Consider the following 24,108-nt stretch of genomic DNA (forward strand, 5'->3'; position numbering starts at 1 on the left):
TGACTCGGGTCAAAAGAAACCTGATCGGGACATCCCTAGTCTCCATGTCTATTTTCTTTGTTTTGTTTTTTTGGTATAACCATCAAAGGTTTTTTTATGTCATTGTGAGATTTAAATTGATCCAAAGCTTGGAATTAACTTCCACACTTAGGGAACACTTGGAAATGTATCAAACATATGCAATAATATACTTTTAAATAATAATAAAAATGCATATATCTTTTTAACAGAAATATTTCGCCTTACTTTCCTGTTCATATAATCTACAATGCAATCTTGGAATCACAGATGTAAAAAATATTTGTATTCCTTTTCAGAAGTTTAAAACCTGTCAAGCGCTAAACAAAAAAATCCACGTTTACATAAAAGATGTGAAAGAACATGAACAAACTCATAGAAACAAGCTTACCTGGGTTAAGGTTGACAAAATGTCTGGAATGGAAGGAAGTATATAAAATTCCACATATAAACACAACGTGAGCGTCTCACGCTGGGAGACAAGCAGGACTTCTGAGCTCGGCCGGTCACAATTCATTTTTTATTTTTTTACAATGAATGTGTTCTAAGGAAGACTTTGTGTCTCTTGTAAGGCTTTTAAGTTAGAGGGCAGAGACCTGGTTTAGTAAAAACCTTTGTGACATCATTCTTATCAGGAATCATAAAACACACCAGCCGCCATGAAAACAAACCTGCATCCCAGAACGCAAAACCATTCACGCAAAATATTACAGAAACAGGCAACTAAATATTCTCCGGTCTGTGGACTCGGCTTTTGAGTTCTGCCCTCCCTCCCTGATTTTGCTGTCTCGGTTGCGTTTCAGTGCCTGCAGGGCCGCGGAACCGTCCTCAGAGGGACATGCTGGAAAGCGCCGATTTCATGTAGGCGTCATCGGACATCAAGCTCTGCTTGCTTTCTTCCTGTGGATCGTTCGGGTGCTGTCGGATGAAAGAAAACGCCAGTCACGACGTGAACTGGACGCCCGGTGCCGACAGACGGCCGTGTTCTTACGTGTCTGCGGAAAATGCGTTGGAGCAGGCCTCGCTTGGGGCTGTCCGGAATCTGGCACCAGTCGAGGTCCGGAGATCTCGATCCTCCTGGGCCGAAAGTGTTTAGTTCCTTGAAGCATCCCGTCTCGATGACCTACAGAGGGAAGAGGAGGCCAGTGATGGAGGGGCGGGGGGGGGTCATAGGTTGTCTTCGGGCCCGGGGACACCCAGATTGGAGCTTACTTCATTCTGCCAGGCGACCGGAACACGGCCTGTGTTGAACTTGGAGTAGAAGTCTTCGTCGATCTCGTCCAACGTCACTCCCTTCACCGAAGAGAACTCGTCGATGTCCTGCACGTCGCTGCAGTAAACCAGTCTGGGCTGATGGTGTGTAAAAAAACCCAAAGAGAAGCGTTAGCAGAGGAACGACGGCACCCATCGTCACCCACGCACCAACGGGGATCATGCTGACATCGGGTTTGAACGAGGGCTCCACAAGTCCTGCCTCCAGCATCCTGAAGTTGATTGGCTGGAAGAATGGATGTGACTGGACTTCCTTCCCTCCGGTGCCCCCGCAGCCCAACCTTTCTTTAGGATCCTTGGTCAACAGCTGCAAGTCCGAAGAAGGAAAGCCCCCCCCCATCAATGATTTTTGGCTTGGGCTCAAGAATCCGTCGAGCAGTCCCTGAACTCACCGCCGTGCAGATGTCTTTCACATCTTTGCTGAACTTTTCCCCGTATTCCTCTTTTTCCGTGTGGATCCTTCTCTCCATCTCGGAGGATCGCACGTGTTCTCCTTTCCTCCGGAACGGCGGCTGACCGGCAGTCATCTCGTAGACCAGGCAGCCGAAGCCCCACCAGTCGGTGCTCGCCCCGTAATACTTGTTGCCGATCACCTCAGGAGCTGAAAGGGCATTTAAGGGTATTAAAGGGCATCACACAAAAGTGTGGAAGGATGAAGGATGGGCCGGGAAATGTATTAACATTTTTTTCAGCTAAACTTTATCGAGATAGAGGGGGCGGGTCCTGGAAGTTTCTTCCCCTTTAACGCTGCAGGAGAAGGAATTGTCTCTAAATACTCAAAATTTGCAGAACAGATTTCCATGAAACTTTGTGAAGGGGTCGGGCCTGTTTCCGGCGTGAACCCAATCGATTTTTAACTAGCACCGTTTACGAGGCGTGACGTACTGAATTGATTTCCACAGGACATCATGATGGGATGGCGCTACTTTAACCATACAGACGCCTTCAGTTGTTCCGAGGGATGCTGCAAAGCCTTTTTTGTCGGCGAAGCTCCAGGAATGTTGGCGGGAAAACGTCATCGTCAGCACGAGGACGATTCCTTGTTCGTTTACGTCATTCAGTTTCCATGGTTACAGATCTCACAATCCAAACAAGCGCTGATGTGAAACTTGACACAGATCCAGCCGGAGGCCGGCTTGGTGTTTAGATGACGCTGATGGAGCCGGCAGCAGGAAGAGAGATCCGTACGTACCCATGTATCCCAGCGTTCCCACCCGGCCTCGCACCGAGCGCTTCTCAGTCAGCCTCACAGCCAGGCCCAGGTCAGAGATGCGGATGTGCCCTTCAGACAACAAAGCACCAATAACGTCTGCACTTAAAATAACTTTTTATAATTCACGTAAATCACTTTTAGTCAGCTCGTCCTTCAACGACCGGGTGCCGCGCCTGCGTCCCGCGTATCATTCACTTCCTCAACGCTGCTTTTGTTTCTGTTTTTAAACGTTCACGCAATTATCTGTCAGTAAAAAAAAGAGCAGCCGTATTCTAGAAAAAGGTGAAGCTAAAAATATCCGAGCGCGTCGCCTGTCTTGTGTCTGCACGTCACCGTGGAATGTGATCCTGTGGATCATTTCACTGAACATTTCACGCCGCACTTTTCTACCTACCGTTTTCATCCAGCAGAATGTTTTCTGGTTTCACATCCCTGAAAAGTGAAAAGACAATAATTAAGCGCAGTCGGCGGGATAAAATGTTCTGCACGACTAAACTCGATATTTAGGAAGAGGCGACCAAAGCAAACATCTGAAGCTGTGTTCCAGCTGTGCTCCAGCTGTGTTCGTGGAAGCTTCACAGTCACTTGACCACGGCTTTGGCTTCATTTCCAGCCTCATTGATCTTGACTGACTTAAATGTATTAACATCAAACGCCAGGAGAATTTCCAGACGTGTGTTTTTTGGGCCTGTAAGACGTGTTTAAGGCATTTTCTGCACATCCCCCACTTGTCTGAATCATGCAGTTCCAATATGTGTTGACTTCTGGCTGATGCGACTTAATGTTCATGTTAATGGAAACGCACTGACCGGTACAATATCGACTTCTGGTGGAGGTGAATTAAACCGCAGCAGACCTCTGCAGCGTAGAATCGCGCTCTGTCTCTGTCCAGGCCGGGCCCTCCCATGCTATAAATATGAAACTTCAGGTCGCCGCCGCTCATCATGGTCAGAACCATACAGAGGGTGTGCTTGGTCTCGTACGAGTACGCCAGATTCACCTGAGAGGAGAACAAGGAAGAGGATGTGAAATGTTTGCAGTACTTCCTGTCTGAGGTTTGAACTCAATTCATTCTTTAGATTCTGCTGCTGCTGTGTGGACTTGGACTATGTCCAAGTGTCTGTCTTTCTCACCACAAATCGACTGTCCACCCCCTCAAGGATCTGTTTCTCGTTGAGAGCCATGGCTTCCCCTTTCCTCTTCTTCACATGAGTCTTCTCCAGCTTCTTACAGGCGTACATCATTCCTGTGGCGCGTACCTGGCAAGCCCACACCTGATGGGGAAAAAATAAAAAAAACACAAAACGTTAAAAAAATGTATTGTCACCCCTTTTGTAAAGTTGGAAGGACTTTCTGGGAAGTGGGATGAGAAGCATACGGACCTCCCCGAAACCTCCTTTGCCCAGCAGCCTGTACTGTTTAAAATCGTGCTTGGTGACGGGCTTCCTTAAAGAGGGAAAACTAGGATGAGGTTAAAGCTCGCGTCGCTAGAGTCGAGCGTTAATGGCCGCCGATGTTTGACCCTGACCTCTCCAATGCCTTCCACTGCAGGAAACGGTCAAAATACAAGCTGTCCTGGTACTGAACGAAGGGCTCGCCGCTGAGGAACTTATGGAGGTCTCTATATGCACGAGACGCAGAGGCTTGTGGTTAATCTGTCAGAATGCTCGCCTGCTTGAGCGCGTGCCCGTTGGACTTACTCGCTGCAGTCCTTGAAGACGTCGCCGTAGGGATTGAACTCCAGGCTCTGGCTGCAGCTTTGCTCGTGTTTCAGGATGATGGGAATGCACTGCTTGGACTTACAGGTGCAGAAACAGTGTGCAAGAGATTGAAATGACAGTAGACAGTAGGACTAATTAAAAAAAAATCAAACATTGCGTTTCATGTGTCAGTTGTCAGACCTGCGTGTTGAGGAATTTCCCAACGACGCCGAGGCCAAACTCTCTCCTGTTCTCGTCAGCCTTTCTTTCAAACTCCTCCTAAAGATTTTAAAAATCACTCAGCATGTTTTCCCCAAGATATTTAAAACACAGCATTTTGTTGAGACTTGACGGTAAAATATTTGTTGCAGTGATTTCTTGCTAAGGGAAGAAAGGAAAAGGAAATGTATCTATGAAATAAGTAAACAACCAACAGTAAACACAAACTCCTTGGTGGTTATGTTTGTTAGTCCTGCTGCGAGGTTTTATTAACCCCTTCACACATTTTTCGGGAAAGTTGTTGGAAAGCTTGGGCTTGTTGAGAAGAAGAACTATTGTTTGGAGTGACTCCAAACAAGAAGCAGATTTGATTATTATTTTTTCCGCTCATTATGAGCCTTTTTTTTTTACATTTTCATTTGAGCTGTTAAACCTGAACTCCTTTTACTCTTTTATTTTTCTTTCTAGAAAGAAAAAGAAACCTGACTTGACAGCGTTTGATGAAACTGGAAGACTTTTGGAATAGGTCCGGGTTTGACTGTTGGACGGCCGAGTGCATCACATGACTTATCATCACAGGTGTGTTCTCGGTTTTGTCAGGTAACGTAATTATTTTTGGTACCGGTAATTTGATTTTCTATATGACATTGAAACAGATTTTTTTTTTTTTAATGTCTTATCACAAGGACCCACCTCTTTAATATGCCAGTAAAACTCTAAATTTGAATTTTTGAATTTCAAAGTATTTCAAATGAGTGCCCCTTTTTTATGATAATCATCTTAACATTTGGTAACCCGACTAACCAATTTAAGATTTTGGCATATTGATCCCACGTTTTTTAGGACATCCAGCCTAAGCTTTTTTTGCGCCGTCCAAAGTTTGGACTTCTGAGCTTTAAGTTTATTTCCGACAGCAGAAACCCGTCATTCTCATCTGAAGGGTACCAAAGCGTCCTGCAGGAACGTGTATTTCTTCAGATCGGGGCGGCTTTGACAGAAGAGCTCAAACAGCTTCTTGCCGATCGGCTGCTTCACACACAGACTGTAGTAATCTCGCTCTGACAGATAAAGAAAGCACGATAAGAAATCCAACCAACAAACTGTGATTGTTGTTAGAGCCCCCTTTAAACACACACACCTATGTTTATAGCCAATTCCACACACTGATTGATTTGAGGGAAGCGAAGCATCTCTCTCCACTTGCAGCTGCGGCCTTTGCTCCCCCCACCTGCAGACGTCAGAGAAAGGAGCAGTGTTGTCTTTTATAAACCGATGATGAATTCCTGGTAAAAATGCTTTCATACCTCACCTGTCAGGTTTCTGACAACAGTGCGCTCTACTACAGTGAACGAACTATAAATAGCTCTAGGAAACAGGAAAGCAAAGCCAGTGGGACTGCATTGCTCTGCAACTTACTTTTAGACTGTCACGTCATTGCATTGAATGCAGAGTTGCTCTCTAAGGAATCTAAATCCGGGATTGTTGAGGCAATGCTATTGGTATAGATCAATAAATAAGATTGAGCATTCTCTCCTGTTTAGGGAAGTCACCGTGCTCTTCCAGAATGCGACCAGGTGAACATCCTCCATACCTGTGATCCTTCAAATTAATGTGAACGGAAAATCTTGCACGTACTGATAGACACGAGCCACGTATGTAATCAGGACTCGTCATTGTTTCATCAACAGTGAACAGAGAAATGAAAAGAGCGAAGGGTTGACTCTTACCTTCTCTGGCTCTAATCAGAGCACTATTCGCCACCATGCTGTCAATCTCCATGGGTGAGTCTGTGTGTGTGTGTGTGTGTGTGTGTGCGGGTGTGTGTGTGTTCTACTCCAGTGGAACGAAGCAGCCGAACATCCAGGGTTCCCCTACAACATGGCCCTCACCTCCAGCTGTGGTGCATGACAGCAGGCCGAGTCGGTTGAGTCGAAGTGACGAGGCGTGTCGTTTGACTGCCAGCGGTCCCAGTCCCAGTCCCTTCTGTGACATCGCAGCACGCCCTCGTCACGGAGGCGGGGCTGCCAGACGCCGAATGCACCGGTATTCCAGTGAAAGTAGGAGAAGCAACACGCACAAGCACTTTCTCACAAGTCCTGCATTCGGTGCTGAAGTAAAAGAGCAAAGTAAAAGGTACACATTATGCACAACGGCCATGTGACAGGCGGAAGGTGTTATTATGGGATGTTAGTGAATGAATGAACCTCCTTATCCAGACACCGTTCAGCATGGAAAGGCTTCTTTGTGTGAAAGGTTTATTTAATTCTGGAGCAGCTGAACTCTCATTTGCAGTTAGATTTGATCAATGAAACATCTTTTTTTTTACTACAATTCCTTGAAGTATGTTGATTGAATTGAATTTTATTGATTGTGGTCTAAAATGCTTTACGATTGCATTTGGAAAATAAATGCACACAACAGACTTAAAAGGCACCGACATGAGCTTATGGTCACAATCATGTGTAATGCAGATCCTCCAGATGTCTGTCCCCTCTGGTGACGTCACTGTGTCGGTCATTTGATTCATAAATGCGTGTTACCCTGACATCTGGTGGACTGATGATGCGCTGCGCTCATGTTTCAAACTGATTTTTCCTTTTCAGACTTTTTACCCTCGCCGAAGGGGAGGCGAGGGTATTGCAATTGGGTGCGTCTGTTTGTTTGTTTGTTTGTTTGTTTGTCTGTCCGAGCGCATAACTCAAAAACTAGTAACCCAATCGACTTAATGATGATGATGATGAATATATTTATTAGATAGAATGTTAGAGTACAAGTACAGTCACACAGTAGCATGTATTACAGTACAAATAACGTCAAACATCCTGTCTAAGAGGAGCATTTCAAAAAAGCCCTTGCGGGCTTGTTTCCGTTGAAAGTCCTTCGTACATAAACGAGGTTGAGCTTACATATGATTTAAAATATTCTGGGTCACCACACACGGCGGCACGGTGGCGTAGTGGTCAGCGCAATCTTCTCACAGCAAGAATGTACCGGATTCGAATCTTGAGAGATTTAAAGAATCTGATTTACGTTTTTTGGGTCACGTTTCATCCAGGAAGGCCAAACATGCATGTACTGCTGCGATGATAACGCAGTCATCCATGTATTTGTCATAAATGAGTCAGTGTGTGTGATGAGGGGGGGGGGGGGGGGCTGCCCTCGTGCTCGGCAGCATGACAGAAAGTGATGAAACTCCAGTTGAAGTCGTACGAGAACATTCTCCATCACCTGCATAATCAGGCCTCGGTCACCAGAATGGAAACGCGTGATATCCTGACCCGTGTGAAGGCATCAAGACTTCCTTCTAATAAATGATACTATCAGCATTTAGGAAGGAAGGAAGGCATGCGAGGAAAATCTGTTCTAAAGAAAAGGAACAAAGTGAGGCTCATCAGATGAGGGGCTGCGGCGGGCCGCCGCTCACTGGCCCTGTGTCCCGGTGATGCGTCTGACGCGATCATGTGTGCGTAAAGCGATGAGAGAATCTCTTCATCACCCAAATTCACCAAAACCATGGATAACAGGGCGTTATCCTCGGTCAGGGTTTGATCTGTTAGGTCAAACCAATGTTCTCTCTTCAGCAGGGGGAGCGTTTGTTTCGCCGCCCAGACATCCCTTCATCGTAAGGAACCCGGAGCGGGCTGACTCCGTGTGACGCATCGGGCCCATCGGTCAGACGAGATGGTGAACTTTATCGCCCTGAGGAGCTTTCATGGACAGGGGACGGTGCGTCCTGACACGCCGGGTCCACGGCGTCCCACCGGTGGGCTGGGCGGCGTTTTAGTGTTTTAATGTTGTATCAGTAGGACGAATCGCTTACTGGTGGTGTCTAATGTATGGCTGGTTAATTGATAATCACCATGAAGGAGGTCGACTCTCTGCATCCCTGCATAACGATCTTCCAAAATGACGACCCGTTTCGTCATTTTAGTCTTTTTAATGGCAAAATATAATGAGTATAAATAAGATTGATAAAAACCAATCCTGTCCTGAGAGGAATGTTGGAGCAGCTTTCATCCACTGCTTTTACAAAGTTGCTTCTGAGACCTTCATCTGAGGTAAACCCGACTGTTCTAAGAGAAGTGGGAAAAATATTTCCCCTGGTTGGTTCAACATGCTGCATCCTTGACTCGGCGAAGGCGTTTCCTGTGACTTCCCTTTTCCTGAAACTGATAAACAAAGGCTTTGAACATTTCACTGGAGAATATATATTTTAGTTTTTGTTCAACCGAAGACTAAATGAAAATTTCTCTCCTGCGTTTTTTTTGGCTGGTGTTTATCTGTCGGGACGGATTCTGACGGTGTTCCACAGAGCGATGGGACAATCCATCAGATTCTGGTGGTGATCACCATCTGGATCCAGAATGACTTTTAAGGATTGTGGGATAGTATGATATCATTAGTTCTAGAACACATCTGAGTCTGATGATCTTGGGCTGTAAGAAAGGAAGGGGTGTGGCCCCCGGAGAGAAGCCATTCAATTGCTGTGCCAAATTAAATAAAAGGGCGGATAGGAGAGTTTTTTTTATATCTTCATTACGAAAGAATACTTTGAACAATTGTTCCTTTCATTGTGATCCAGTGATTGCTGACCGGGGTCTCGACTAGATGGTCCTATTTAATATTCTGGAGGGAATCCTACCAGATGGGGTCCTATAGATCCATGGACATTTATGTGTTCCCATTTCATTCCATATTTAACATCCTGAATTAATCGCTGCAGGGTGGCACGGTGGCGTAGTGGGTAGCACTGTTGCCGCTGGGTTTTGCCTCCCACCTCCAAAAAACATGCAATTTCGGTGAATTGATTACTCCAAATGGATCGTAGGTTTTTTTTAATGCAGTTACCTCGACTTTAAATTAAGAGGTAAAATTTAAAATAACTTACTTCTTAATTGTTGTCAATTAAATACACCGTGAGGAGGAATCCTGAGTATTTCACGCTTGTTGAACATTTAGGATGGACTTTATTTCTTGTCTGGTGGAGCTGAGCCGCCTCCCTGCCAATGTGCTTTGTGCTGCTGTCATCTGATCACAGTGTGACTCGTATGATTTAATATGAATTTGTATTGAAAGAGAGGAGGATGGACAGACGGCCCTCAGTGGGGGGTGGCGGTGGGCGGGGACGGCAGCATATAAACATCCAACAGGCCGGAGCGCCCTGCTTCTGAATTCCTTCATCCTTCAGCTGGTTGGCTCTGCAGACTGGAGCGAGCGTCATCTTCAAATCCTACCATCTATATTAGCAGCCATGGCTATCAATAAAGCCAAAGTGGCCATTGGATTTATAATTGCTGGGGCTCTGACCGCACTTTTTGGAGTAGTTCTTCTGTTTGTGGGACCAGCGGTGATGAAGGGCCAAATAATTAAGGTAGGTCACGATTTAAATTTGGGGAAATTCATGCTTAATTTACTTAAATTTCAGTTTTTAGTTAATACATTTGATTTATTTGGCTAAAATCAAATGAAACTCGACTTTTTGAAGAAATGTTCTTTATTGATAATCTCTGATATCCTGCTGCACATCCTGAAGTAAAGGGAACCACAAACTTCAGTCATGCAAGGGTTGCCTCAGATTTTATGGGTTGTTTGCTGACATGTGTTGCAGCAGAATCTCCAGTTCCGTGTTTTCACTGAAAATCATGTCGCATCCTATTTTTAGACCTCAGTCGCTGCAGTCAGCACTTTATTAATCCATTGTTTTTAGATTTGGTTAATTTATTTTCAGAATGTATTTTTTTAATGCATTTTGTATTTTATTTATTTATTTATTTTGGTCACAGTTTGAAAGTGTTAAAAGGGTCTAACTATATGGGCGTGTGAGTTAAGAGAGCACATGTAGATAAATAAGATTAATTAAAGAAATGAAAGAAATCTTATAATATATTTTAAATGTATGTAGTTTTACGGACCCAAAAACGACATTAAATGTAATACCTGTTTAAAAATAGGTGATTTTTGGAAAAAGTAGCATCAGAACTTTCTTTTTTTTTATTCCCCGCTTTCTTTATTAAAGCAGGAATTTGTGTGCATGACTTTTACATGTAACGTAATATTTTTTACACTCCTGTATTCTACTTTAACTTTAGTAAAGGCGATCTCTGCGACACTTGAAGCGTTCGGGTGCTGAAGGAGCGGCAACTACCATTCCCAGAATGCTCGGCGGCGGCGGCGGCGGAGGCGTGGCTAACGGAGTATAAATACAGCGACACGTTTTCAGCCGGACAACCTCGTTTAGGGGCTTTAAGTCACCGGCTGGAGTGGCGTTCGAATCTCGGGCAGGTCGCGTTTGATGCCCGCACGTCGCGGCGTCACTCCCGTTTTGCTCGCTGACGCAAAGTAGCGGTTGAAGAAGAGCTTTTAGAGCTTTTAGCGGTCGATGACGAGCTATGGTTGTAGATAAAGCCAAGGTGGCTGTCGGGTGCGCGGTGGCGGGTGTCCTGTCGGTGTTCTGCGGGGCGGTTCTGACTTTCGTGGGTCCGATAATCATCGACGAACAAATAGTGAAGGTAAAGCAGCCGGTCGGGGACGTGGAAACCAGGTTCTAAATGGTTTTTAGCTTTTAATCACTGCTCAAAGGGCGTCATGATGATGATGATGATGATGATGATAATAAATGTTCTTTTCCCCCTCGTGTCAGAACACAGTGATTGATCCGGAGAATGACTTGTCCTACACCATGTGGAAGGACGTGCCCGTTCCATTCTACATGTCCGTCTATTTCTTCCACATCCTCAACCCCAAGGAGATCCTGAAGGGAGAGAAGCCCATGCTGGAGGAGAGAGGGCCTTACGTGTACAGGTAAACGGCCTCCACCAATAGAGAGGGGCCTTACGTGTACAGGTAAACGGCCTCCACCAGGAGAGAGGGGCCTTACGTGTACAGGTAAACGGCCTCCACCAATAGAGAGAGGGGCCTTACCTGTGCAGGTAAACGGCCTCCACCAGTAGAGAGGGGCCTTACCTGTGCAGGTAAACGGCCTCCACCAATAGAGAGAGGGCCTTGCCTGTACAGGTAAACGGCCTCCACCAATAGAGAGAGGGGCCTTACCTGTGCAGGTAAACGGCCTCCACCAATAGAGAGGGGCCTTACCTGTGCAGGTAAACGGCCTCCACCAATAGAGAGGGGCCTTACCTGTGCAGGTAAACGGCCTCCACCAGTAGAGAGGAGCCTTACCTGTGCAGGTAAACGGCCTCCACCAATAGAGAGAGGGCCTTGCCTGTACAGGTAAACGGCCTCCACCAATAGAGAGAGGGGCCTTACCTGTGCAGGTAAACGGCCTCCACCAATAGAGAGGGGCCTTACCTGTGCAGGTAAACGGCCTCCACCAATAGAGAGGGGCCTTACCTGTGCAGGTAAACGGCCTCCACCAGTAGAGAGGAGCCTTACCTGTGCAGGTAAACGGCCTCCACCAGGAGAGAGGGGCCTTACCTGTGCAGGTAAACGGCCTCCACCAGGAGAGAGGGGCCTTACCTGTGCAGGTAAACGGCCTCCACCAATAGAGAATCGTTGGTGGTTCAGTAGAAAATTCACGAAAATAACCGTTATCCTTTGAACTTGAGCTTTCGTTTGATTTTGCTTTTTTTTGTTTTTTTTGTTTTAGAAAATATATCCAGAAAGACAACATCACATTTCACCCCAACAACACGGTGTCCTACTTGGAATACCGGAAGTACTTCTTTGAGCCGTCGATGTCTGTCGGGAGCGAATCCGACGTCGTCGTGATCCCGAACATGCTGGTGCAGGTGAGACGTCACTTCCTGTGCGGCGCTTTCTGCCTCCTGCTCCTCCTGCTCCTCCGGCTCCTCCTGCTCCTTTCGCTCCTGCCGGTGTTTTCCAGGGCGCGGCGGTGATGATGCAACACCTGTCCTATCCTTTGCGCGTGATGCTCAGCACCGCCTTCAAGACCTTCAGGGAGGGGCCCTTCCTGAACCGGACCGTGGAGGAGCTGATGTGGGGCTACGACAGCAGACTGGTCGACTTCCTCAACAGCTACTTCCCCGGCACCCTCCCGGTGACGGGGAAGTTCGGCCTGTTTTCCGAAGTGAGTCGCGTGAACGCTGTTACCGCGCTCGGACAAACAACGATACGTCTGTCGCCCTGGCAACGTGGCCAGCGGGCGGGAGACGTTGACTCCGAGTGACGCTCGCCTCCGTCTTGTTCAGTTCAATAACTCCAACACCGGCCTGTTCACCGTCTTCACCGGGCAGGACGACATCAGGAAGGTCCATCGGGTCGACTCCTGGAACGGCCTGACGGAGGTAAGGACGCACGCCCCGCCCACCCCGCCCCCGCCCCGCCCCCCCGTGTGTCTGACTGTCTTCCTCCGCCTGTAGCTGAGCTACTGGCGGACTCCTGAGTGTAACATGATCAATGGAACAGCTGGACAGATGTGGCCGCCCTTCCTGACCAAAGAGAGCACCTTGCCTTTCTACAGCCCCGACGCCTGCAGGTGAGGCCGCTTCCCCCCCCCCCCCTCGGATTCCTCCGGCGGTTCTTGCAGAACGTTTTCCTCGTGTTTCCCGCTCAGATCCTTGGAGCTGGTCTTCCGGCGTTCCGGCGAGATGAAGGGGATTCCCCTCTACCGGTTCGTTGCACCCGAAACGCTGTTCGCCAACGGGACGGTCTACCCCCCCAACGAAGGCTTCTGCCCCTGCAGGCAGTCTGGCCTGCTGAACGTCAGCAGCTGTCGCCACAGTGAGTACGCACGCGTCGACGCCTTCGCCTCGTGTCACCATGGCAACCTCGTAGGAGCGGGGATGCTGCTTCGTGGCGCCGCCTGAAGTGACCGGATCGCTTCTGTTTTCTCAGACTCTCCCGTCTTCATCTCTCAGCCGCACTTCTTCAACGCTGACCCGGCGCTGCTGGACTCTGTGCATGGCCTTCATCCGAATGAGGATGAGCATGGCCTCTTCATAGACATTCACCCAGTGAGCGCGCGCACACACACACCCACACGCACGCACTCACTCACACGCACACACACACACACACACACGCACGCAGGTGATGTCTGATAGTTCTAGCAGGGCTGTTTTGTAATTGAGGCCGTGGATTGTTAACGTGCAGATCAGAGGTGGACTGATTACATATCACAGGCTTGGTTTTCATTTGTGGTTGAGTGCGTGCAAAGGGTCGAATCCCTTTTATCACGTTTAAGATGTTCAGGTATTGAGGTAAACAAATGTTTTTCAAGATCTTATACAAATCAGAAAAGAAAAGCGGATCAAGGGACAAAGAGCTGAGATGAACTTCTGTGAATGCATTTCTCTGAGAGCTCAGAGGCTCTTTGATCTAAGAGATTTGTCCAGAATGAAACCCTGTCAAGGCAAATCTCACATAAGCTCTAATCAGCTCTAATCTTATGCAACGGCGCATGTTTAAAGCTCATCTGCTGGAATCAGATAATGTAATTGGAAAATTGGTTTATTGAGCTGTGATCTCAGTCGTTTGCGTTCAAAGGGATGTTGGGAAAGTTATTTAACTGGCCCATAAATGGATCAGGATTGATAACAGCCATTTTTTTTTCTTGCCGTGCTCGTGTATATGGATTGTGAGTAAGTCCTGTCAAGTTAATGATTGAATGATCCTTGTTGAGCTGAGCGGTGTTACGTCGGCTCTGGTTTGGGGTCCATGCATCGATCTCCAGGAATTAAAAATGCCAAATATTGACTTTCCTCACTGACGGTGACGAGGATCACTTTCCCTGCGTTGGTTGTTGACCGTGGATGGTTGTTTGTCTTTTGTTTGGCCCTGTGATGAGCTGGCGTCTCATCTGGGGTGTGCCCTGGCTTATCGCCAGCCGAGCGGTTCCAGCGGACCCGTGAGCCGCGAGCCTGATAAGCAGCCGATAGCGATCGTCCCGTCTCCGAGAAGATGGACGGAAGGAAGGAAATTATGGTTTTAATAAGGAAAAATATTTCAAATGGGGAGAAATCGAGTTGCCTTTTTTTTGAGAGGCCCAAATCTCTGAGGAGGAAACATGATGGGATGTTGGAGACGTGCCACAATTGTATCCTTGCCATATGTTGCCCCCCCCCCCCCCACACCAAAAGACAGGATATTAACTTTTTATTTTGTTTTGCACACATCTGATATTAACTATTACACGAGAATGGAGAGGATTTCCTTGGTCAACGGCTCCTTAAATTTCTCAGGGAATAATTCTGTGATTAAATGGTTGTTCTCAGTCTTTATAATCCGGTTTACAAGAATACCCAGACCTCATTTAGTTTTCCAAACTCATTTCTACAGTTCAAGTTCCAACGGCGCTGCAGAATATTCAGTAATTCTCACTTTGCAAAGTAAAAAAATTCAAACACTGGCCTTTTTTCAACAGTTTTAATCAAAGACAAAAATCTAGTGTCTCGCATGACTTTTCCGCTTTGACGTATTTATCCTCGGCCGAGCCGCTAAACCCGGATTGTCCTCGGCTGACACTGGTCTTAAGGTTACACCCAAAAGGAGAGCGGGCGCTTCAGGACTTCCTTCTTTTGTTTGCAGAGTTTGGCTGTGAGGTTTTAAGCCCTTCAGAAGTTAAGTGTACATTCCTGTTCCCTGTTTGAGATTCTTTTTTTTATCGCTTCTTCTTCTAGCAAACTGGTGTCCCACTGAACGTCTCCGTCCGCCTGCAGCTCAACCTCTACATGAAGAGAGTGCCGGGAATTACGTAAGGGACCTCTTCCCCTAAACCATAAACATTTGTCGAGTATTCTTTTCTATCCATTCATTGTTTGAGGTCAAGGTGGTTTCTTCCTGCTTTTATTGTCCTTCCCGCTGCAACCTCCGCATTTGAAGGTCCCGCGTCTTTGTGTTTATAGAGAAACTGGCACCATTTCTGAGGTGGTGATGCCGATGATCTGGTTCGAGGAGGTAAGCTAATTCGGAATAAACTTGGCAGAGTTTTCTTTGTTTTAGACCCTCATCAAACGAGGGCTCTTCCTGTTAATTTTCTTGTTTTATTTATGCACCAGTTTACGGTGGGGATGAAATTTTGATTTGTAGAACATCTTAATTTCATTATTGATTCACCCTTATGGCAAAGGGGAAAATGCTCATTTCGCTTTACTTGGAGTCGTTTTAAACACTCTTTATCCCCACGCTGTGCTACTCGTCCTCAGAGTGGATACATAGACGGCAACGTCCTCACCACTTTCCACACAAACCTGGTTGTTCTGCCTGCTGTGATGGAGTTTATGCAATATGGCTTCATTGCCCTCGGCCTGGTGACGATAGTAATCGCCGCAATGGTTTATCACAAAGTGAAGGTAAGCCTCCGCGCACGTCGGCGCGTTTCATCTTTTCAAGTACGTGCGGCATGAAGCATGTCGTCCCGCCAATGGATGGAGGAAGGCGCAGGAGAATCGGCACTAAAGACGCTGAGATTTGGTCGGATCATTCAGAAAATATTTTGATTTTCAAATCACCAGACATATTTTAATATCCGTGATCTAATGGATATTATTGATTTAGTAGTTTTTACATTTCATGAGCGTCTCCTGCTCCTGTCCTGGCATGTATTTGTGTAACAGTCGGCGCCAGCCTACCGTACTTGTCCACAAACTCCCAACCCTCTGACTGCACGGAGCGAGCGGCATCTGTGAGGTGGAGCCAGCCGATCTCCTCCGGCTCCGTCTTTCTTAACCAGCTCCCACACAAGCAGCATAATTGGCTGTGATACGCCTCCCTGTTTATTAGCAGCTTCACGGTCTCATGTCACCCTGACTGACTTTTGAAGAGAACATTTTGGCTATTTTGACATCACATACGTCAAAGTCTCTGGTCTCTTGTTTTTTTTAGTCTTTATGCTAAGCTAAACTGGCTAACTCCAGGTTTCGGCTACATATTTAGCAGACGGGTATGTTAAGCCATCCATGGTGGCAGCTTTGGTGTTTTTCACTGGAAGAAGTTTTGATTTTCTGTGTTTGCAGAAGTCTCGTGGGTCTTTTGTAATGGACGATCCCGGGGTTCGTAAAAGCTGTCCTAAACGATCTGCTTTCAATCATCCAAATCCAAATTTTGATCTTTGTGATTTTGTACTCTGGGAAATCTGCCTGGTTGTTGGAGGAGAGTTGAAATTTGTTGTCTTGTAGCTCGTCGTCACTACAGACTTTGATGTCTGTTTGAAGACCAATTGTACTCAAAATCAAGAATTAATTAATTTTCCTGCAACTGCAAATCTGAAAAAAGAGTGAAACCAAGCAGGATGTGGAACAGCAGCTGCATTCTGGATCACTGCACAAATATAAATCAATGAAAGAGCCGCTATTTGAAGTTTACATTGGGTTGGGCTGTGTATAACTATGCCAATACTAAACTAACCAATCGCATGTCGTCTTCATTAACTGCACGGTCAACTCGACCTGCCCCCCCCAAAATACCCTATCTAAAAATCAAACCTGCTGATTTCTCACAAACCAAATAGAAGCGGCAGCTGATCGTCTGTTCTCTTCTCTGATTGGCTGATGTATGAGGCAGTTTTGTCATCTTTTAGGTCTCCAATAAAGATATGCTAAAAGATACACATGAGCACCAAACACAGGAGAAATATGTCATGAATAATCCAGGTGGGTGTGAGCGCTGAATGGCACGTGAGTGACAATGTCTTGTTTGTGCACGAGTTAATTATTATTTTTTTTCTTTAAAACTCTTGTCAACACTTGTTTTTATATACATGTGCATATACACACGTATACAATGCACCGGATTACTCCTCAATGTTCTGCTGGGTGATGCCGCCCGGTGGGACGGACCCACTCCTGTCCCGCAGGTTGTCTTTGGCTTCTTGGTTTCCCACAATCAGGAGCTGTTCATTCTGGAGAAAAGCTTTGCGGCCATTTTCTCTAGAATTCCTCTTCAGATTACCGACAAAACTGGGGCGCGAGTTTGCGAGCCAAGGCTTCATCACAACGCCCGTCTCCATGTTCACGACCCGCCTGATTTTAGAAGTCTGAACTCTCATCACGGCCTGTTTGTTCTTGTTCTGACGCAGAGAAATAAATGCGACGGTGGCCCCACGTCAGATGGAAACGGAAGCACGTCAGCTGAAGAGAGCGAGCCTCTAATACCAAAAGATCTAAACTGACATCACACACACACAGCTGGTGCTTTGGACTGAGCCACTGGTGGCGCTCTCAACATGTCTCTTTGCCATGGTTAACTGGACTGTAACGTTTATGCTACTTAAAGCCAAAGACTGAGGTGAGACTGAAACGTTTCAATGTGAAGTGCTAAACTTGAATAATAGCATTAAAAAAAAAGCGAGTTAAAATCTTTATGCTCAGGATTTGTGTTGTTTAACTTGAAACTCAAAGTAGAATTTGAAGTTGGAGCTGAATTACAGTAAAACTGAATTGATTATTTGATTGAATTCTGAATTCCACATTTGATTTGTACTGAAAATTCAAACCTGAGTACGTTCTTTTGTATCAAAGGTAGATTTCGCTGTTCATTTTCAGTTCACTGAGATGCTCTTCTGGTCGTTGAGGAAGAGCCAGCCGAAGGTTTACAGAAGTTCTGTTCAACCAATCGGCACGCGATTAAGTATTTCCTTCCATTCCGTAGATCCAGTTGGATTTGTGGCGGTTCATGCACATTGTCGTTTACGTACGAGTTGGCATGCGAGGATTGTGAACTGAACGTATCTGCCGCAATCTGAAATCCTCCTGCAACGACTGGATGAACATCTGTAAGAGCTGACCGGAGAGATGAATGTTAATGCAGTTTCAGAGCAGACTTCATATCATGAGTTGAATATTTAAATTGGGGTTAAATTATACAAATTCAAAGAATGCATGTATTTCACAACTCCTCTGTTAATGCTGCATCCACCAGATCGGAATGCTCGCCAAAGATCATTAAATAAATTGAAGTCATTGATGTATTTTATTTAAAACTGGAGACTAAACTCATTATCGCCGCTGGTAACCACCATTAGCACTATTGACTATACACGCTCCTTTCTGTGAAATAATTTTATGTAAACATACCGTAATGTCAATGGAGGTGGGTCAAAACGTTCTCCTGGATGGAGGCAATCGTTTAATTCCGATTATGTACTGTTCACGTCACAAGATGTTCATGCTGAGGCTGTCGGGATTGTGACCGTTTTGTCCCTTCGGGCAGAACGATTAAAATAAAAACATCTTCCATAAAGAAGTGGCAATGACATTTTTCCAGCTCGGCCTTTAAACTTGTTCGTTGTGCTTTGCTCCGTGGATCTATGGAACGTTACTATGGCGATTTTTTTCAATGTAATATTTAAGGTTTCTGCCCCCACAAGGGAATTTAAGGGGCAGTAAAGGTCTTTGCACAGTATTTACTGCCAATGTGCCTTCATTAAGGGGAAACATTTCTTGACCTAACATGAATTCATGTTTTTTTAATACTAATTGTTGAAATTACATTTCTTGTTGGAGTTCAAGTGTCCGACACTCCATGGCCCATCAGCAGGGAATTGAGCTCTAATCTTTGCACTACTGTCCTCTTTGCAGGTGTGAATAAGGGTTGTAACGGTACGCAAAAATGTAATTTCGGTTCGGTTTCTTGAGGTGCTTGGTTCGGTTAATTTTCGGTAGAAAAATTACTTGGAAATGCTTTTATTTTAAAAAATGCAAAGCGACCCATTTGGGTGATATTTGTAACAAATTAGACTGTTTTTAAAACTATTAAATACATCACGTGGACCGTTACACCCCTTGTGTGAATGTGTTTCTTGAAATGAATGTGGAAAAATATCTGATGATGAAAAAGAAAGTAATAAAATGAAAGATATTAAAGTTGTCTAAGTTTGAAATTCTTGAATGTGACGCCCCCCCCCCCCCCCCCCCACAAATGGAGACACTTTATTTTTCTTAGATATAAATTAAATGGGTAAGTGATTTTGTTATGTAAGCTAACTAGCATTTGTTCTCTGCATGAGCGCACAGCTCAATCTTAAGGGTTTAATTTCCTCCTAAATTCTTGAGAAGACTATTGTTCATATAGTCTGGGTAATTATGGGTTAATTTTCACGTCTGCCTCTTAGTGGTTCCGTAACTGATTCGAGGAGAGGAGTTTGACCTCTTTATCAGCCTTTATCTTCAATGATAACGATTTCCACTTCTTTAAAAAGATACTCGGAAGGATTGAAAGTCAAAGTCTGTCATGTGCTTTATGTAGTCGATGCATCTTTACACACAATGATTCACCAGTGGACTACTCAGGTATGGGCTTTTATTTTTTATTAGCCAAATGAGGTGAAGTGCTTTCTGGTAGATGTAGGTTTGTCTCTGTTTTCTCTCTCATGTAACGTTTTATATTATTATATGTAATGTGAAATTATAATTAAATTGCATTAAAGAACCAACAAACCGAATGATGCAACACCTCACCTTCTATACATGAAGTAGTAGATGCACTAGTAATATCTAGGTAATATGGAACAGGTGTGGTGATTACAGCTATTTTGCGCCCCCTAGAGGAGACATGTTGGTAGTGGCCCGCTGCGATGACTGCGCCACGCCTCTGGAGAGCAGACTTGTAGCAGACGAATCCAACCCGGAAGCACAGAGCAGCTCCAGAGGTCAGGCATTTTACTTTACCTTTATAAGAAACCTCCTTTCTGGTTGAGAGGTGATTATACATTTGTGATGGTGAGTAAACACTTAAATTAAACTTAAAAATAATCAATCATCATTTTTTCAATGAAGTCCATAAATTATCATTACCGCAACTTAACATTACATGAAATATATGGTTAAAAAGGATTATTTTTGGCCATTGTTACAGTAGACTCTTATTACTCATGCTAAAACCTATATATAACTCTGGAGAGATGCATTTTAAAATGTTTTAATTTAATGTAATTTCCTATTCTCATTACCGAAACATTTGTGATTTTTTAGATGAAGTCCATAACAAATTATCATTACCGCAACTTAACATTACATTAAATATATGGTTAAAAAGGATTATTTTTGGCCATTGTTACAGTAGACTCTTGTTACTCATGCTAAAACCTATATATAACTCTGGAGAGATACATTTTAAAATGTTTTAATTTAATGTAATTTCCTATTAATTCTCATTACCGAAACATTTGTGGTTTTTTAGATGAAGTCCATGACAAATTATCATTACCGCAACTTAACATTACATTAAATATATGGTTAACAGTAGACTCTTATTACTCATGCTAAAACCTATATATAACTTTGGAGAGATACATTTTTAAATGTTTTAATTTCATGTAATTTCCAATTCTCATTACCGAAACATTTGTGAGGATTTATAATTGTGTTTATTTAATTACTTTTGTAAAAGATAACATACACATTTTGTATGTATCGGTCAACAAAATATGATAATATAATTATTACTTATCTTGTAAAACAAGACCAGGTTGCGGTAATGAGAAGGCCATGTCGGTAATGAGGATCAATATTTCGGAAATGAGAATTATATTAACTTTGGACAATGGGTCTGCTACCCAACCATATTTGACACATTTAAACACATACCGTTTTTAAATGAATGTTTATTTCATAGACAATGTTTAATTTTCTCATTAATCATAAACATAATGGTATGTGTTTAAATGTGTCAAATGTTCAAGGGCATGTTAAAAATTCTTATGCTTGACCCCTTCTAAATCTTGATCTCATGAGAATCACCCAGCTAAATCAAAAAGCGCCTTGATTGGATCAGTCGTCTAATTTCTGGGGGAAACTTCAAATATAAACGTAAAACATCAACACAAATATACAATAATCATAATAGTTAAAAGTTCAATTCTGCATTGTTAACTGCAAGCTAGCTGACTGACATTCACAATATATAGAGACACGTACCCCCCCCACTTCCCATTCCATCCCCTATTTTTAGCTGAACTGTGTCCAGCCTGCTGCAGTTTGAATGCTCCACCAGAGAATATCAAAACAACGGGCTAATCCTGGCCAACAGGTGCTGGATCCAGACACGCAGCACAAACACGGCCACGCGTTCAACCACCAGCCTGGGAATGCTGGGGGGTGGGGGGGGGGGGGGGGTGGAGTCGCACTGCCGGAGAATGATGGAATGAACCGGAGTTCCTGCTGGGACCGTCGGGCTGGAGGAGGCCATACCGTTCAGAGTTCAGACGGAACCCAAAACCACAAGAGAGGAATAATGCTGCTCGAATTTCTACTACTCAAAGAGCGCAGACCTCCGCCAAGCAGCTCATTCCCCTCCTATTTGGATTCACACCGTCCACATGGTGATCCGGATCATCGGGATACACCAAACATGAAAAGTAAGGCGTCCATGAGGGGTTGACGCGCTTTACCGCAACAATGTTGGACGCTACCTGCCTCGATTGTACAACAAAACCAAGACGCATTTGAGGCGCTGCTCGTCACGCCTTGACATCTTGTTGCCATGCCAACTGAAAGCTCTACTCCTACGGATTGTTCAGGCTCTTGGAACTCTCCTCTGTTGCACGATGTACGATGGCGGAAACAACCGGCTCCATCCGACTGGCTCGATATATGCTCACCTGAAAATGAAAAGCAATGTCGGCTGCAATGTTTTTTTTTTTTTTTACATTCAGCTGGGTGTAAATCTTCCCGACCACCTCCTTCCTGTTTGACATCACACAGCAACCAAAGAGCAGTCTGTCTGTCATGCCTTCCTGCCGAGTCTGATTGAAACTGGAATTAAAGCCAGCGTCACACACCTGTGTATGCAGGTAGCGTGGTGATTTTAGCTCCAGCTCTTCGGTGGCCACGGCTCCAGCAAAGCAACAAAACGCCTGCTGGAAGCCAGCTCTGAACCTGCAGAGTGGAAAACAGTTTAAAACTAGAAAAGCAGCCGGAGAGCGCAGACCTCCACCAAGCACCGAATCTTGATAATATCTGCAGTCCGGATTCGATCCGCCATGAATACACATTAGCTGCACCGCCTACCTGCCATTGAGGCAGTAGTAGATGATGGGGTTGTACATAGTGGAGCTCATGGCCAGCCACATGATGGCCAGGTAGACCTGTTGGATGTAGACCTCCTCGAATAAACTGGGGGAGAACTGGTGCAGCAGGAAGTAGATGTGATAGGGCAGCCAGCAGAACGCAAACGTGCACACGACCACGATCATCATCTTCACCACCTGCACAGAGGCGACGGGGCGGCTTTCAAATGGTCCCTTTGTTTTCGTTCAGGGTTCAAAGAGCAAACAAACAATTGAGTTAAATGAGTTTAGTGGCGGCGCCGGCGTCACCTTGCGTTTGGCTAGAAGCTGTTCTTTGTAGCGTTCGGAGGAGTCTCCAGGAATTTCACTGACCCAGAGTGTGACACCCACCGTCGTGTACGCACATCCCATGATGCAAAGGGGCAGGAAGTAGATCAGCAGTGTCACACACACATAGTAGCTATAGGAAATTAAAGAAATATGCATTATCATCGTGTCAAATTGCCTGTTTCCTGTTTCAGCTCCACAGATATTTCCAGAGGAAATCGAGGAGACATGATGATGATTCTCACGGTCAGAGTCATCAGCTGCAGGGGCTGTTTTTTAATATTCTGAATGAACTCCTGGAGGAGACTGGGATGGCTAAGGATGTATAAACGGGTTCACCAACTAAGGTCAGTACTGCCAAACGACACGATACCATCACAATATCCAACACGCCTCAGACAACAGCGGTGTTGTGATCGGTTCCCCACAGGTACTCACATCTTCTGGACGTTCACCGTGGCGTATTCCGGCCAGTCTATGTAGCAGACGGTGCGTCCGGGCAGCGGGAACGTAGACGAGTAGTAGTACTGAGGGAAGGCCAGAAGCAGAGCCAGCATCCAGGTGACGGCGATGACCACGCGGGTCTCGGTGGACGTCATCCGCTGCTGGAGAGGGTGGATGATCGCCGCGTATCTGGCAAGCATCGCAGCAGGCGTGAGAACATGAACCGCACACGTACATTTGAACATTTACTTTAGCCTCTCCTGGGTAACTTGATCTCCTCTATTTTCATTATGGGAAAATTACTGCGAACCCGATTTCTGGCGAAACGAAAAACTTCCAAACCGAACCTTCACCCAACAGGGATCAGTGACGTCACTCCCGAGATAAAAGCGCACTTCCTGGTCCCCTACTACCTGTCGACGCGCCTCCACCGGGTCAAACTGAAGCCCTGATACAAGACGCCTGTAATTTACCCGACGACACACAGTTCACCTAAACACACACCTGTCCAGCGCAATGGCCGTCATCGAGTAAATGCTGGCGAATATGGCTGCAATGGGGAAGAAGTTGTGGAAGCGGCAGTAAACCAGGCCGAAGTACCAGTCGTTGTGAACGGCGTAGGCGAAGTTGATCGCCGTGTTGAACGCTGACATGCTGGCCTCGGCGAACGCCAGGTTCACCTGCAGGAGGGATGAAACGAATCACGAAGCTGGTTCCTGATGAATCCTGGAGCTTGACATTTAAATACTTGACTTTATTTAAAACAAAGGGGATAAAATACATTGATAGTTCTTTATCGATCTATTTTAGTGGAGGTCAAGAAAGCGAGGACCTCCCGAGCCAATGGCCCTCACCAGAAAGTAATTTGTGACGGTCCTCATGCGCTTGTGAGCCAGAATGATCCAGATGACCACCACGTTCCCGATCACCGCCACCGCCACGATGCTGCAGTAAGCCACGGCCCACAGGGCGATCTGCCACGCCGGCTGGACGAA

General features: G+C 45.5%; 3 protein-coding genes across 3 annotated transcripts; 1 reads left to right on the forward strand and 2 right to left on the reverse strand.

The window, feature by feature from the left end:
* Window positions 1–513: 513 nt before the first annotated feature.
* Window positions 514–6,201, reverse strand: grk5 (G protein-coupled receptor kinase 5). Its single transcript, XM_068752579.1, has 16 exons — window positions 6,150–6,201; window positions 5,561–5,650; window positions 5,368–5,480; window positions 4,405–4,482; window positions 4,204–4,301; window positions 4,032–4,124; window positions 3,886–3,949; window positions 3,637–3,777; window positions 3,313–3,503; window positions 2,898–2,935; window positions 2,483–2,572; window positions 1,683–1,891; window positions 1,460–1,597; window positions 1,231–1,368; window positions 1,010–1,141; window positions 514–936 (listed from the first exon to the last, which is right to left on the reverse strand). Exons 1-16 carry the CDS (start codon window positions 6,199–6,201, stop codon window positions 847–849), a joined length of 1,755 nt encoding a protein of 584 aa, XP_068608680.1. The 3' UTR covers window positions 514–846.
* A 3,472-nt stretch (window positions 6,202–9,673) lies between these two features.
* On the forward strand, window positions 9,674–17,506 carry scarb1 (scavenger receptor class B, member 1). Its single transcript, XM_068752608.1, has 12 exons — window positions 9,674–9,793; window positions 11,063–11,223; window positions 12,026–12,167; window positions 12,263–12,466; window positions 12,588–12,683; window positions 12,759–12,874; window positions 12,953–13,119; window positions 13,234–13,352; window positions 15,018–15,091; window positions 15,243–15,294; window positions 15,543–15,689; window positions 17,414–17,506. The coding sequence occupies exons 1-12, from the start codon at window positions 9,674–9,676 to the stop codon at window positions 17,504–17,506; spliced, it is 1,491 nt and encodes a 496-aa protein (XP_068608709.1).
* A 4,833-nt stretch (window positions 17,507–22,339) lies between these two features.
* tacr1b (tachykinin receptor 1b) lies at window positions 22,340–24,108 on the reverse strand. Its single transcript, XM_068752636.1, has 5 exons — window positions 23,968–24,108; window positions 23,618–23,793; window positions 23,108–23,302; window positions 22,652–22,802; window positions 22,340–22,540 (listed from the first exon to the last, which is right to left on the reverse strand). The coding sequence occupies exons 1-5, from the start codon at window positions 23,992–23,994 to the stop codon at window positions 22,340–22,342; spliced, it is 750 nt and encodes a 249-aa protein (XP_068608737.1). The 5' UTR covers window positions 23,995–24,108.

The sequence above is a fragment of the Brachionichthys hirsutus genome, chromosome 19 (assembly GCF_040956055.1).
Source record: "Brachionichthys hirsutus isolate HB-005 chromosome 19, CSIRO-AGI_Bhir_v1, whole genome shotgun sequence".
Taxonomy (NCBI): domain Eukaryota; kingdom Metazoa; phylum Chordata; class Actinopteri; order Lophiiformes; family Brachionichthyidae; genus Brachionichthys; species Brachionichthys hirsutus.

What these genes read in the sequence shown, in the direction of transcription:
- grk5 (XM_068752579.1), bottom strand. Translation starts at nt 6,201, where the DNA reads ATGGAGATTGACAGCATGGTGGCGAATAGTGCTCTGATTAGAGCCAGA. An exon ending in GGGTGGACAGTCGATTTGTG is followed by an intron (nt 3,504 to 3,636) that starts GTGAGAAAGACA and finishes TTCTCCTCTCAG; the next exon opens with GTGAATCTGGCGTACTCGTA. An exon ending in AACGCATTTTCCGCAGACAC is followed by an intron (nt 937 to 1,009) that starts GTAAGAACACGG and finishes TTCATCCGACAG; the next exon opens with CACCCGAACGATCCACAGGA.
- scarb1 (XM_068752608.1), top strand. Translation starts at nt 9,674, where the DNA reads ATGGCTATCAATAAAGCCAAAGTGGCCATTGGATTTATAATTGCTGGG. An exon ending in AGAGGGCCTTACGTGTACAG is followed by an intron (nt 11,224 to 12,025) that starts GTAAACGGCCTC and finishes TTTTTGTTTTAG; the next exon opens with AAAATATATCCAGAAAGACA. An exon ending in TGGTTTATCACAAAGTGAAG is followed by an intron (nt 15,690 to 17,413) that starts GTAAGCCTCCGC and finishes GTTCTGACGCAG; the next exon opens with AGAAATAAATGCGACGGTGG.
- tacr1b (XM_068752636.1), bottom strand. Translation starts at nt 23,994, where the DNA reads ATGAGGACCGTCACAAATTACTTTCTG. An exon ending in CCGTCACAAATTACTTTCTG is followed by an intron (nt 23,794 to 23,967) that starts GTGAGGGCCATT and finishes TCCCTCCTGCAG; the next exon opens with GTGAACCTGGCGTTCGCCGA. An exon ending in ACGGTGAACGTCCAGAAGAT is followed by an intron (nt 22,803 to 23,107) that starts GTGAGTACCTGT and finishes AATTTCCTATAG; the next exon opens with CTACTATGTGTGTGTGACAC.